The following is a 13,918-nucleotide window of genomic DNA, read 5'->3' as shown; positions in this document are numbered from 1 at the left end:
CTGAGGTTTCTGAAAGGTCCACAAAAGTGTTTTCATGCAATCTTGCAATAGGAAATGTAGATCAGGTACTCGTGTTTTCCCTGTATAATTTCCAACCGGCTCATTACAGCCTTAAAGTGCCATTGGCCAACTTGGAAGAGGTGGTGACCACACAGAACCTGAGTCCCTCTGTTCTTTCCTCTCCCTGTTCTGTCTCCTTGGCTAGTCTACTTTGCAAAGTCAATGCATGATTCATCAGTCTCCCTAAACAAAGAGCGAGTGTTTATTAAGCACGTGCCATTATGTACACACTCAGTGTTTGGGAGCAAAAGGAATGCTCTGGGAAAGTTGACTTAATTATAACAAGCAGCAATGGGGAGCAAGGTTTTGGGGGGGTGGCACAGGGGAACCATTCAAAACGGGCCAGGTGTTCCTCATCCTGTTCAAAGCTATTTGGGGCCTCCCCAAAACCTGTAAAATAAAGGACAAATTCCTGAGCTTAATATCCAAGACTGTCCACAGTCCAGCTTCCAACATATTTTTCTGATCTCTTCTACTGCTTCCTCCCATCGGAAGGCTCCTGTCCAGTCTGGCTTTACTCTGGGCCCTGACCTCTGTTCACGCAGTTACTTTTCCATTCGACCTTCCCAAATCTTGCTTCATGTGAAAATAGACTCCAGGTTGTTGTTTAATGGGTGTAGAGCTTTAGTTCTGGAAGACGGAGAGTTCTGGAAGTTGGCTGCACGAGTGTGAATGTAGTCAACACCGTTCAACTGGACAGTTACAGGTGGTTACGGTGGGGGGTGCCTGGGCAGCTAGGTCCATTGGGCGTCTGCCTTCAGCTCAGGTCCTGGGATCGAGACCCACATCGGGCTCCCTGCTCAGCAGGAAGTCTTCTTCTGCCTTCAGCCCTCCCCCGGTTTGTGTTCATTCAATCCGTCAAATAAATAAGTAAAAATCTTAAAAAAAAAAAAAAAAGGAAGACAGTTAAGATGGTCAATTTCATGTTATGGATATTTGACCCCAATTAAAAAAAAAAAATCAGAAGCCAATTTACCTTAAAAAAAAAAAAAAGAAAGAAAAGAAAAAAGAAAAGGGGCACCTGTGGGGCTCAGTCATTAAGTATCTGCCTTTGGCTCAGGTCATGATCTCAGGGTCCTGGGATCGAGACCCACATCAGGCTTCCTGGGAGCCTGCTTCTCCCTCTCCCACTCCCTCTGCTTGTGTTCCCTCTCTCGCTGTATCTGTCAAATAAACAAATAAATAAAATCATAAAGAAGAAGAAGAAAAAAAAAACTCCAGTGGTAGTTCCCCTGTTCTTCCTTACCCAGCCCTCTCTCTCCTCTGAACTCCTAGAGCTCTCATCTTTACAACTCACGTGGCTTTCAACCATGCACAATCTTACAGGTGTTTCATAACTATTCGTCTTCTCATCTCTCCCCGCCAGTTTGGTCGCACACATTTTTTTTAAGGACTTTTTAAAAAAATTTATTTATTTGACAGAGATCACAAGGAGGCAGAGAGACAGAGAGAGGAGGAAGCAGGCTCCCTGCTGAGCAGAGGTTCCTGATCAGGGGCTCGATCCCAGGACCCTGGGATCATGACCTGAGCCGAAGGCAGAGGCTTTAACCCACTGAGCCCCCGAGGTCCCCCTGGTCGCACACATTGTAACAGCGGTGGATAAACATCCGAGACGAAATGCCTGGCCTCAGGACGAAAATCAAAGCAGCGGAGAAAATGACAAACCACAGTGACTGCTTTCATGTTAAAAATATTTATTTTTCTAAAAGATCACACAAAAGTTGAGAAGAGAAAGGATAACTAGCCTACATCAAAATCTGGGCTGGAAGGACGAAGAGCTGCCTAAAGAAGCTGGTGGCTGAGCAAACTGCAGAGATCAGGGTGGCCGTGGGCCATTGGGACCAGTGGCCTGGGTCAGCCACACTCACGGGCACCACCGGCGCGCGGCGGGGCCAGCATGGCAGCTGGCTCCCATGGCTCCTCCTTTTCGGGACGGGAGAAGCAGGAGCTCACTCCTTAGACATGTTCTTGATGGTCTTGTGCTCCTTCATGGCCTTTTCCCAATCGGTCCCGTTGAACTCCTCGATGACCACACTCCGCACGGTGCCCTCATCCAGGCAATGGGGAGCGATTCCTGCGGGAGGGGACACAGAGAAAGGTCCCGGGTGTGAATGAGAGCGGGCAATAGGCTGCCTCGCAGACAAACACACACCTGCAAGCACCAGTGGTGATCACTGTTAAAGCTTACGACCCCGCGACGGCAGCCTCCCGGCTCCCTTTCCTTCCGGGCTCGCGTGGGTCAGACTCCCTAAGCCGGGAATGCCAGGGCTGGAGAACACTCGGTACCATGCTGAGAGCACACAGTACCAAAATCCAAGCCTAGAACAACCTCAGACTGGCAGTGTGAAGAATTCACCGGCCCCGTCCAGGGTTTCGGTAAAACTTTCTAAGTATTAAACACCTGCCCGGCTTTATAGGATTTTCTACTTTCCAAAAGCCTTTCTTGAGTCTTAAGGCAGGCAGAAAGGCCTCTCCACGTGGTGGAGAGGAGCTGCTAAAGAAATGGGGTGGGATGGGGGCGCTTGGCTAGCTCAGTCCACGGAGCACGTAACTCTTGATCTCAGGGTCGTGAGTTCAAGTTCCACGTTGGTCCTAGAGATTGCTTTAAAAAATTTTTTTGAGGGACACCTTGGTGGCTCAGTTGGTTACACATCTGCCTTCAGCTCAGGTCTTGATCCCGGGGTCCTGGGATAGAGACCGGCATCAGGCTCCCTATTCAGCGGGGAATCCGCTTCTCCCTCTGCCTGTGGCTCCCCCTGCTTGTGCTCGCTTGTGCTGACAATAAATAAATAAAATCTTAAAAAAAAAAAAAAAAAAGGAAGCAAAATTTCTTGACTTCACTTTTCACACCGCAACTGGTGTCATTCTGAACAACCATCTGAGGGCTGTTTACTGGACTCTGATCCAAGTCGGACCTGAGGAGGAGGGGCTTGGGGATTCTCACTGTTTACATTTTAAACAAACTGAAAAAAAAAATTTTTTTTAATGCAATCTTTTTTAACACCATTATCAGTACTCCTCACTCTCTGAACCATCCTCGGGGTGAAAATCCCCTCCCCTACCACTCCACCCCTCCCCCCCAACCGGGCCCCTCCTCTCGCCTCCGGGTCTACCCCTCCACAGTCAGCCCCCAGCGACCAGCAAATGAAGGCAGGATCTGGATGGGTGACCAGAGCCAATCTTCTAACCCATCCCTGGAAAAGAGCATTGCTTAAGAGCCATGTGCTTCTGAGACTCCCAGTCCACAGCCCGGCCAAGCAAGAGGCAAGCCGGATAGGCCAGCGCCCAGCCTAGCAATTGGCAAATGAACCCAGGGCAGCCGCAGGTGTCCCCGTGATCCCCACGGCATGGGCAGCCGGCTTCCTTCACTCACCGAAGCCTCCGGGGTTGGAGCGCGGAGTGTAGAAACTCTGGACGCCGCACCTCTTACAGAAGGTGTGCTGAGCTTTGTGCGTGTTGAACGTGTAAGTGGTTATGCTCTCAGCGCCCTGCGGGGGAACGGGCGAAATAGATGTTCCCTTTTGCAAAGAGACTCTTTCTCTTTTCTTTTTTTTGGTCATAAAAAAATCCACTCTTTTAAAAGGCTCCATGGGGAGGGGACGCCCTTCTGTAGGGCTCTCCGGGTTATGAGGACATGTCCAGTCTCCCACAGAGACAGAGGCATCGCAAGGACAGGGACCTGCCCACGCTGCCCAGAGCCACCTCAGGCCGGAGCACAGAGGCTCGTGGTTTCTCTTAGTCAAGTGCACATAGGACGACTCAGCCTCCAGCTGTCCCAGCTCCTCGGCAAGGCAGCACAACCTGTCCACGCCAGGGAGTGAAAATTGAAAATGCCTGCCTCCTAGGCCTCAAAGGGGAGACAGGTGACCCTAGCGATGGGCTCTTCATGTCCCCGAACAGCTCTGTCCAGGATCTGAAGACAACTATTGACTATACTTGAATTCACGTACAAAGGACAAACAAGGAAAAGAATATTCGCCAGAGGGGCGCCTGGGTGGCTCAGGTCATGATCCCAGGGTCCTGGGATCGGGCTCCCTGCTCAGCGGGAGGCCTGCTTCTCCCTCTCCCACTTCCCTTGCTTCTGTTCCCTCTCCCGCTCTCTCTGTCAAATAAATAAATAAAGTCTTTAAAAAAAAAAAAAAAAAAGAATATTTGCCAGACATCACGGTCACAAGGCTCATTTCCTTAATGGAGAAGATAAATGGAAAACTGGGCAAGATGACAAAGAAGGAAAACAAATCACTCTTTCACCTACGAAATGATAGGCACACTCAGAAACGGCAATGAGGTTTTTTTTTTTTCACTGTCAGGAGGACACAAATAAAAAACAGTTGGACAAACAGTACGCTCTCCAATACCATAGGAACATAAATTGGTAGAATTCGGCAACATCTACCAAAATTTGAAAATGTACACATCCTTTAACACGGCAATTCCACTTCTAGGAGTTAATCCTACGATCAAACCTCATACGTGTCCAGTGACATGTATACAGACATTCCAGCACTGTTTGGAACAAGGCTAAAGATTGGGAAAAACTGGAAACAGCCGTCAATAGAAGACTGGTCAAAGGATTGATGGGCACTCACGAAACTGGGATACTCGGAAACTTTTAAAAAGATTGAGACAGTTTGGGGCGCCTGGTGGCTCAGTCCGTTGAGCTCCCAACTCTTGGTTTCGGCTCAGGTCATGACTCAGGGTTGTGAGATCAAGCCCCACGTCGGGCTCCATGCTCAGTGCGGAGTTTGCTTGACATTCTCTCTCGCTCTCCTCCCCCGCCCAGCTTGCTCTCTCTAAAAATAAATAAATACATGAAATCTTTTCTTTTTCTCGAGGTCCCCCTCCCAGACCTAAAGAATCCGGAGCGGGGCCCCTAACACGCCGTCCACGTGATCATACACTCACTGAAGGTCTAGAGCCACTTCTCTAAAACAAATCTCAAGTATCTATTTTCTTTCCATCTCCGTGTCCACCACCCGAGCCCACGTTCCCATCGCCTGTCGCCTGGCCACCCCAGCAACCTCCTAACCACCTACCTGTCTCCGTGGCTACCTCCCCACACTGCAGCCAAGCCAGCTTTTAAAACGCTAAAGGTGGGGCGCCTCAGTGGGTGGTTCAGCGGGTTAAAGCCTCTGCCTTTGGCCCAGGTCATGATCTCAGGGTCCTGGGATCGAGCCCCGCATCGGACTGTCTGCTCAGCAGGGAGCCTGCTTCCCTTCCTCTCTGTCTGCCTGCCTCTCTGCCTACTTGTGATCTGTCAAATAAATAAATAAAATCTTAAAAAATAAAACGCTGAAGCAGGCCTTGTTACCACCCTGCTCAAAACCCTCCACGAGCTTCGAGAATAAAAGAATAAAAAGCTGTTTCGGGGCTCCTGGGTGGCTCAGTCAGTTAAGCCTCCAGCTTGGGTCATATGCCTGGGTTGTGGGATCGAGTCCCGCATTGGGATCCCTGCTCAGCGGGGCATCAGAGGGACCCTGCTTCTCCCTCTCCCCCTGCCCTTCCCCCTATGCTCTCTTTTTCACTCTGCTTTCCCTCTAATAAATAAACAAAATTTTTTTAAAAAAGCTAAAAAAACAAAAACACATAAAAACACCCCTTCAACAGGCTGGGGCCACAGATGATGCTGTAGGGCACCAGGAGAATTCACTGATGAGCAGGCCCAAGGAGGGAAAAATGGGAAAAAAGTACCAATTCCGAGACCCAAGAGCTTAAGGCTGTACGTGGTGGCACCTTCAGGAACCATCGGTCACGGGCGCTCAGGGCGAAGCTGAACCGGGCCACAGCCTCTAGCACGCTTCTGAGCAGAACACACCGGCATTCTCTGGCTTTATGGGGAATATGGGGAGCAGTGTGCGGCCCAAGGGTCCCCCTCGTCCACCAGGCACCCACACAAAGGATCAACGGGCAAAGAAAAGGAGACGAGGTGGCCCCAAGTGTCCAGGATTAAATCTCACTCACTAGGAGAGACCAGGACTCACACATTCCTTCACTCAGTTAGGGGCTGACCTATTCAACACCAAGCCTGCGAGGCCAGGGGCTAATCAGACGCAAAAGAAGATGGCACTCGGAGACCCCAGTGATTTCATACAGGAGACAGACGTGGAAACACACCATTACAGCAAGGGAATAGCAAAGTGTGTCGTGCCACAGTTGGGGCAAGGGGAACCCAGGATAGAGTGAAAGCCCCAGCCCACCCCATATTAGCGACAGTGTACCAAAAGCCTTTTCTTTTTCTTTTTTTTTTTTTTTATTTTATTCATTTGTCAGAGAGACGGAGAGAGCACAAGCAGGGGGAACAGCAGAGGGAGAAGCAGGCTCCCCACCGAGTAGGGAGCTGGATGTGAGGCTGGATCCCAGGACCCCAGGATCACAATTCAAGCCAAAGGAAGATGCTTCACCAACTGAACCACCCAGGCGCCCCAAAAGCTTGTATTCTTTGACCAGCGATTTTATTTCTAAAAAAATCGACCCGAACAAAATAACTTCTAAATTAACAGAGAGTTACGCACAGGGAGGTTCACCACAGTGTTGTTTATAATTGGGGAAAAAATGGCACCCGACCTAGAAGTTCAAACATCGCAAACTGCTTCTGGTACGTTCACATAAGAAAATATGTTTAAAAAAAAAATGCTGCAAGTATAGGAATAAGAGCATAAATAAATTAGGAAATGATTGTGGGGGAGGAAGAGATCTGGGGACTGAGGGAGAACGGAGGGAAGATTTGCTTTTGTACCTTTCAAAATCTGTACGAAGCATGAGAAAACTCCTTGGAAAAATAAAGTTACAATTTTTTAAATCAGCAAGACCCATCAGTATGCTGCCTATGAGAGACTCACTTCAGACCTAAAGACAGATGCAGATGGAAAGCAAACGGATGGAAAAACACTGACCGTGCAAATGGAGGCAAAAGGAAATCAGGGAGAGCAATGCTGACATCAGACCAAACAGACCTGAAAACAAATACCATTAAGGAGAGACAAAGGACGCTACGTAATGACAAAGGGAACAATCCGACAAGAGGATGTAACGGGGTTGCCTGGGTGGCTCAGTGGGTTAAGCGTCTGCCTTCAGCTCAGGTCATGATCTCAGGGTTCTGGGATCGAGTCCCACATCCGGGTCCCTGCTTGGCGGGAAGCCTGCTTCTCCCTCTCCCACTCCCCCTGCTTGTGTTTCCTCTCTCACTGTCTCTCTATCAAATAAATAAATAAAATCTTAAAAAAAAAAAAAAAGAAGAAGAAAGAAAAAAATGGCACCATGGTTTTAATCTCAGTTTCCTAGTATTCATTATTGGTATTAGACATGAACTTGATTTTTAAAATTGGGATATAATTCACATGCCATGAAATTCACCATTTTAATGCCAGACCGGTGGGGAGGGGGGCAAAATAGGTGAAGGAGATCAAAAGGTATAAACTTTCATTTATAAAATGGCATGGAGGGGTGCCTGGGTGGCTCAGTCAATTAAGTGTCTGCCTTGGGCTCAGGTCATGATCCCAGGGTCCTGGGAGCCAGTCCCCCATCAGAATCCTTACTCAGCAGGGAGCCTGCTTCTCCCTCTCCCTCTGCCCCTGCCCCCACTTGTGTGCTCTCTTTCGCTTGTTCTTTCTCTCAAATAAATAAAGTCTTTAAAAATAAAATGGGTGGGTGCCTGGGTGGCTCAGTGGGTTAAGCCTCTGCCTTCAGCTCGGGTCATGATCTCAGGGTCCTGGGATCGAGCCCCACATCGGGCTCTGTGCTGGGCAAGGAGACTGCTCCGCCCCCCCGCCTGCCTCTCTGCCTGCTTGTGATCTCATTCTCTGTCAAATAAATAAATAAAATCTAAAAAAAAAAAAAAGTCCTCATCGCAAGAAAAAAAATTATTTTGTAATTAATTACATTTGGTGTCAAATGTTAACTAGACTTAATTGTGCTGAACATTTTGTAATATATACAAATACTGAATCATTCTGATGTACCCCTAAGACTAATAATGTTACACGTCAGCCGCACCTCAAGGAAATTTTGAATTCACCATTAAAAAAATTTTGTTTAAGGCGCCTGGGTGGCTCAGTGGGTTAAGCCACTGCCTTCAGCTCAGGTCATGATCTCAGGGTCCTGGGATCGAGCCCCACGTGCAGCTCCTTGCTCATCAGGGAGCCTGCTTCTCTCTCCGCCTCTGCCTGCTTGTGCTCTCTCTCTGACATTAAAATCTTTAAAAAAAAAAAAAAAAACTTTGTTTAAGTCATATATTCTTCAGTGGGAAATAATAAAAATCGGTCATAGAGCAGAACGAAAGACAAAATCCTACTTTGATAATGACATATACAATGTCATCATCATTATTATTTAGCTCCATTTACCAGGTAGAAAATAATGGACAAGGATATATACCCAAATAAATCAGCGGTTACTTTTGGTTGATAGGATTTGAATGATCATATTATTTTTTGATTGTCTTTTAATGTTTCCACAGTACTATCAAATATGCATCAAAAATATAAAGGGGGGAAAATAACATGACCTTGCAGAAATACGCATGAAACCCCAGATGACAAGGACAATCGAGGAAGAGGTCTTGCTCTGCTCCCTGCCGCCTGCCCGCACTCCCCACCCCCAGCCCCCAGGCACCTGCCAGAAGCCAGGGGCTCCTCATGCCTGCCCTCAGCACTAACCTTCAGGAGCTTGAAGCGAGAAGCCGGGACAATGAAGTGTCTATTCTGTTTCTTCTTGCAAATGCTGCAGCTACAAAAAGACAGAGAATTCCAAGGCTGTGAACAAGCATCACAAGCTCCAATGGGGCCCCACCCAGCATGTCCGGAGAGCAGGCCGACTCAGGAGGGGAAGCCCCTTTTGGCGCCATTTGGAGAAGGGGGAGCCCAGGTGGATGGCCAGGCCTCTGTTGGGCAGTCAAAGCCACGCACCCCTGGGAAAACCAGGCCCATCGCAACCACATCCCTGCCCCCCCGCCCCCCGTTTATTACAGTAAAGGGAACTGTTGGATTCTAGAGATGCTTATAAAACAAGTATCAGGCATAGCTACAGTCTGAGGCCTCTGGGATACCCACACCAAAACGCACAAGGAAGCTTCCATTTCCTGCTTCCCACCTCTGTAATCACAGAAAGCCTAGCTCTGAGTCACATGGGCCCTCCAAATTATCACCTTTGGGATGAAATCTAAACCCCCTTCTCAGGCCGCCTTGACAAAAATTCCTGATTTCATACAGAGTTCTCTAACAACAGGACTGGATCCTGGCGAACCATGAGTCATATGCTAACTATTGGTTCAGGAGTCACTGTCCTTGTTCTATCACAACGCCTGGGAAGGCGCTCAAAGGAAACCCTCCACAGATCCTGGCAGAACCATCTGCCTCATGGAGAACAGAGCCAGAGGGCCTGGAACATGGTAAGCTCCCCGGGATGCACATCCTCCGCTCATTTCCCCTTCACCTGTGCCCAACTCTGGACCCCTAGGAAGACTGTGCCCACCCAAGGCTTCCCATTCAGTACCCAGACTGACATATGTCCAGCGACCACAACTCCCCGTCAACCCACCAACGGTATGGTCTGGGGTGATGCTGAGTGGCAGAAGCTGGGGGACCTTACTCTGTGTCCCTGGGGGGCTCTGCTGTAGAAATGCTCTCTTTCACTCACTCACTCACACACACACACACACACACAGCAGGCCAAGTTATTTTTAGCCCCCCCCCAATGTTTTAAAAAATCTTATTACTGAAAACATCTAGCACATACAAAAGGCGAAAAAAAAAAAAAGAACAATGAACCCTTATGTCCCTGTCACCTGACGCCAACAACAATCAGCTCCCTGATGCTGTTTCATGGGTACCCTGACTCCCCAGATGCTGCTTGAGGCGACCCGTTTTAACTAAGAAGTCCTTCCCAGCAACTTGGGGAGAGAAACACTCACTTGCAGTCGAAGATGTGCAAGTCGGCCGAGGCCCAGACTTCGAAGCGAACAGCTCCACAGTGGCAACCTCCCGTATGCTTCACCAGGCCCTGGTACTCGCTAAATGAAACCCCAGGAAAAAAATAAAATCAGAAAGATAGGGACCTCGGCGACCGGCTCCTGCTTCTTCTCTCCCTCCTTGTTAGAAGAAGGAAGCAAGATAGGACAAAAGTCTTCTCTACACGATGGCCCCTTCCACGTTTTTCTGCTTTTGAGGCTGGACTGGCAATTATAAATAACAGAAATAAATAAAAGAAAGGATTCAGAGCCTTTTCTTTGACCTCTCTTTTTTCTTTCTCATATTTCGTTAAGTGGTGAGAAAGAAAACATTCCAGATACATGGGACATGGGAGTTGGGTGAAGGACCTAATCCTACCACTTAAACATTGTTGTTTGCATGTCAAAAACCTACTAAGAGTTTTTTGGAGCTAGGCACGGAGAGAGAGAGCAATAAACAAGGTACAGCAGACCTGGTTTCTGGCCTTACCAACCTCATGCAGTCATCAAATTACCCAAGCAATCTTTAAGGGACTGTGATAAAGGCAGCACAGGCTGTTATGAAAAAGTAAGACAAGGCACCCTGAGTCTGGTGGTTTGGAAAAGCCTTCTGAGAAAGGCTCTTGGAATTTTGCTATACTCCCCTCCAGGATTTTGCATAAACAGGGCTCTTTACAGAGCTATACATACACATTACATACTATTTTAATCCTCTTAAAACATATATAAGCCAGACCCTTAGTGGAACATTATTAAGTTTGAAAAATGTCAAACTGACCTCCAAAAGGGCTGAACGTTTCTCAGTAATGGAGAACATTTCACCGCACCTGCTCAAGCAATGATTACCAGAAAAATAGCTTGCAGCAGTTTTAATTTGCATTTTTTTGATTATTAAGACTGAATGTTTTCCCGTTTTCTTCCAAGTTGAATCGGTTTCCTTGATGTATTTAAAACCTTTTCTGCATACACAAATAATGCTCGTTGTAAAAAAAAAATTAGAATATTACAATATTTGATGATGTTAAAAAGGAAAGTCTCTGATAATCTTAACACCCGGAGGGATCCACAGTTAACTACTAGCTATATAATCCTCCAGACTTCTTTCTATACAATAACAACAACAAAAAGAGTGCAGAGTTATACATTCATTTTTGCATATAAGTTGAGTGAGTGAGCTCTGGTTGGTTATTTAAATAAATGTATGCACTCACACCAATCTGATAGGTTAAAAAAAAATCTTGTCTTATCATGTAAAATGTGTTTTATCATGTAAAAATCTTTTTCTTGACCATTTATCAAGTTTGTTTTAAAGTAAAAATTTACTTCAAATTTGAGTTTTACATTTCTGAGAATCTTTATACCACCTACATTTTGCAACTGGTGGCTCAAACATATTTAATGATGAATATAAAAAAATGTTCAGCCCCTAAACCCAAGATAAATCAGAAAGTGAAGCACACAGGAAACCAAGTATTTTATCTCTGAGAAGACTCATCCTAACTAAGAGAACTTCTTCCGGATTAAGGACAAAGGAACGTTTTTGTTCAAGAAGAGGAGTTACCCTCAGGTTGTTATGCAAGTGTTGGGTTATCCTTGTTTTTTGTTTTTTTTTTTTCCTGTGGTTCTGATCGCTCTTTGGAATTCACAAAATAATGGGCGCAGAAATAGATTATTGGGGCACTAAAATATTTTTCTGTAGCACAACTGTTCTACAGGGCAGGTATCTAGATGCTATTACATTTGGAGAAAAGAGGGCGGCCCTTGCCAGGTAATAGCTTATTTCGAACATCCCAGACACTCTGAAATCCTCCCCTGGCGATCTAAGGACCTGGATGGAGGTTCTTCTCCCGCAGGAGCAAAGCTGGGGGCGAAGGAAAGCGAGCCACCCGGGAGCATCACTCGGCGGAGAACCAAGGCCTCCCCCTCCCCCTCTCCTTGGGTACCGCGCCGCTGCTCAGAATACCGAGCATCTCTTTGCGCGCGCTTCTCCCCGGGATCAATGCCCCCTCCCCCGCACTCCCGCTCCCTCCGAGGGAGCGCCGGGAACAATAACGGGATCTCGCCTCCCGGTGGGTTCAAAACTATTCGAGCTTTTCTCCCCCTCTCGCCACCTCGCCCTCCCACCCACTCTCCAAAAAAACACGTGCGCAAATATAAAAAGCGAGTCAGGTAGGCGCAAAGTCGTGGGGTTTATCTTCCTCTCACTGGGAAAGGCCCCCGCGCCTTCGGCGCGCCAAGAGGAGAGACAGCGTCCCAAGCACGATGGCTGTCCCCGGGACAGACCCTTTGTGTCCCAGGACGCGGCGCGGCTCTCCACACGCTCCCGGGGCGCAGCGCCCTGTCCGGTCCAGGGCCGCACGGCCGCACCAAGCCAAGGCACGCGGCGGTGCGAATGAGGGACGCGCCCGGGGCTAACGCGGGGCCACGCGTCGGTCCCGGTGCGTGAACGAAGCAGACTGGAAGAGCTGGCCCGGCCCGCGCGACAGCCGCTCCCGCACCGAGGGGGCTCGCGTGGCGCCGGCTCCCGTGCCCGGCCGCACTCACAAGGTGTCCAGCAGCAGCTTGGCGGCGCCCTCGAAGGTGAGCCTCTGTCGCTTCTGGAACGTCTCCCAGCGCTCCCGCTGGTCGCCCAGGTCGGGCAGAGTGGTAGCCGGGGTGACGGGGGTCGGCGGTGGTGGCGGCGGCGGCAGCGGCAGCGGCGGCAGCTCCGGAGGCGGCTGCCCGGGGCCCGCCTCCTGGGCCCGCGGCGACGACTGCCTCGGCCGCCGCTTCGCCGACGGCTGCCTCGCCGCCGCCCGGCTGTCGCCCCCGGCCTGACCCGCGGAGCGCCGGGTGCGGCTGGCGCTGGAGGCCGAGGGGGCGGCCGCGGGGGCGGCCGCGGGGGCTCCGGAGGTCCCGGAGGCCCCGGGTCGCTTCTGCCCGCGTGGCTTGGCGGCCGCGCCGCTCCTCGCCCGCCGCATGGCTCCCGCAGCCGGGCGCGCAGGCCTCAGCGCCCGCGCGTCCCCGCCGTCCCGCGCGCGCCCCCGAGCGGCCTCCGCGCGCGCCCCCGCCCACCAGCCAACCGGCCCGCCCAGGGGGCGCTGCACCCGTGCCCGCCACCCAGCCTGCTGCACCTGGCTGTCACCGGGCTGCAAATTACAGACCCAGCTCGCCGCCGCGCACGCGCGCATCTCGGGGCCTGCACCTGCCCGCTCCATCCCGCAGGCCTAACGGGACCGCGCCTCAGGCCTCCGCTCCCGACACCCAGAGCCCATGGGCACCTGCCGAGGCGCCTAAGTCGCCTCTGAATCCAGAGCCCTTCTTCCTACCTTCCTGGTCTGCGGAGTCCAGGGTCAGCCCTGATTTCACAGCCGCAACCCGAGCGGCCAAGCTGGGTTAACTTCGTCTCCAAGATGAGGGCAGTACCTACCTTAGGGGAGCCGTCGTGCCCCTGAAGTGTACTAACGTACGTAAATGGCCAGGCACCTGCTCTTTGCCACGCACAAAGCAGCTGAAATCTGCTGTACCTCTTGTTCTCTCTTACCAGATCATAAAACCGTGGCTTGAGGATTTCGATGTCCAACAGATTCTTTAACATGTAATAAATGAATGAACCTCACCAAGTTCCATTGCTATGGGAACGCAGCACCGAAGTTTCGAGACAAAAATCAGAAGAACCGCTGATGGAACCCAGGTATTTTCAAAACCTGTTCGTCGCTCTATGTTATTTGTACCTTCAAAGAAATAACATTTTCTTTTACTTACTTTTCTACTGTTTCATTTTATACTTCCTTACTTTCAACTTTCCTCTATTTAAACGCTATTTTTGCTTATCTTATTGGTTTAATATTTTATTGGTTTAAGTACACTTTCTTTATTTTTAGTATTTTTTGGTAATCACATGATTAATGAGTATAGATCTTCTTCTGAGTATGG

General features: G+C 49.5%; 1 protein-coding gene across 1 annotated transcript; it reads right to left on the bottom strand.

The window, feature by feature from the left end:
- Nucleotides 1-1,746: 1,746 nt before the first annotated feature.
- LOC111139480 (centromere protein V) lies at nt 1,747-12,963 on the bottom strand. The gene is made up of 5 exons (XM_022491747.1): nt 12,548-12,963; nt 9,968-10,066; nt 8,715-8,784; nt 3,434-3,548; nt 1,747-2,134 (listed from the first exon to the last, which is right to left on the bottom strand). The coding sequence occupies exons 1-5, from the start codon at nt 12,961-12,963 to the stop codon at nt 2,010-2,012; spliced, it is 825 nt and encodes a 274-aa protein (XP_022347455.1). The 3' UTR covers nt 1,747-2,009.
- Between the last annotated feature and the right edge of the window lie 955 nt (nt 12,964-13,918).

This window comes from Enhydra lutris, unplaced genomic scaffold, assembly GCF_002288905.1.
Source record: "Enhydra lutris kenyoni isolate GAN:26980312 unplaced genomic scaffold, ASM228890v2 scaffoldscaffold109, whole genome shotgun sequence".
Classification (NCBI taxonomy): Eukaryota; Metazoa; Chordata; class Mammalia; order Carnivora; family Mustelidae; genus Enhydra; species Enhydra lutris.
Note: the sequence above shows the minus strand (reverse complement) of the source record. Positions and strands in the feature narration are given on the sequence as shown.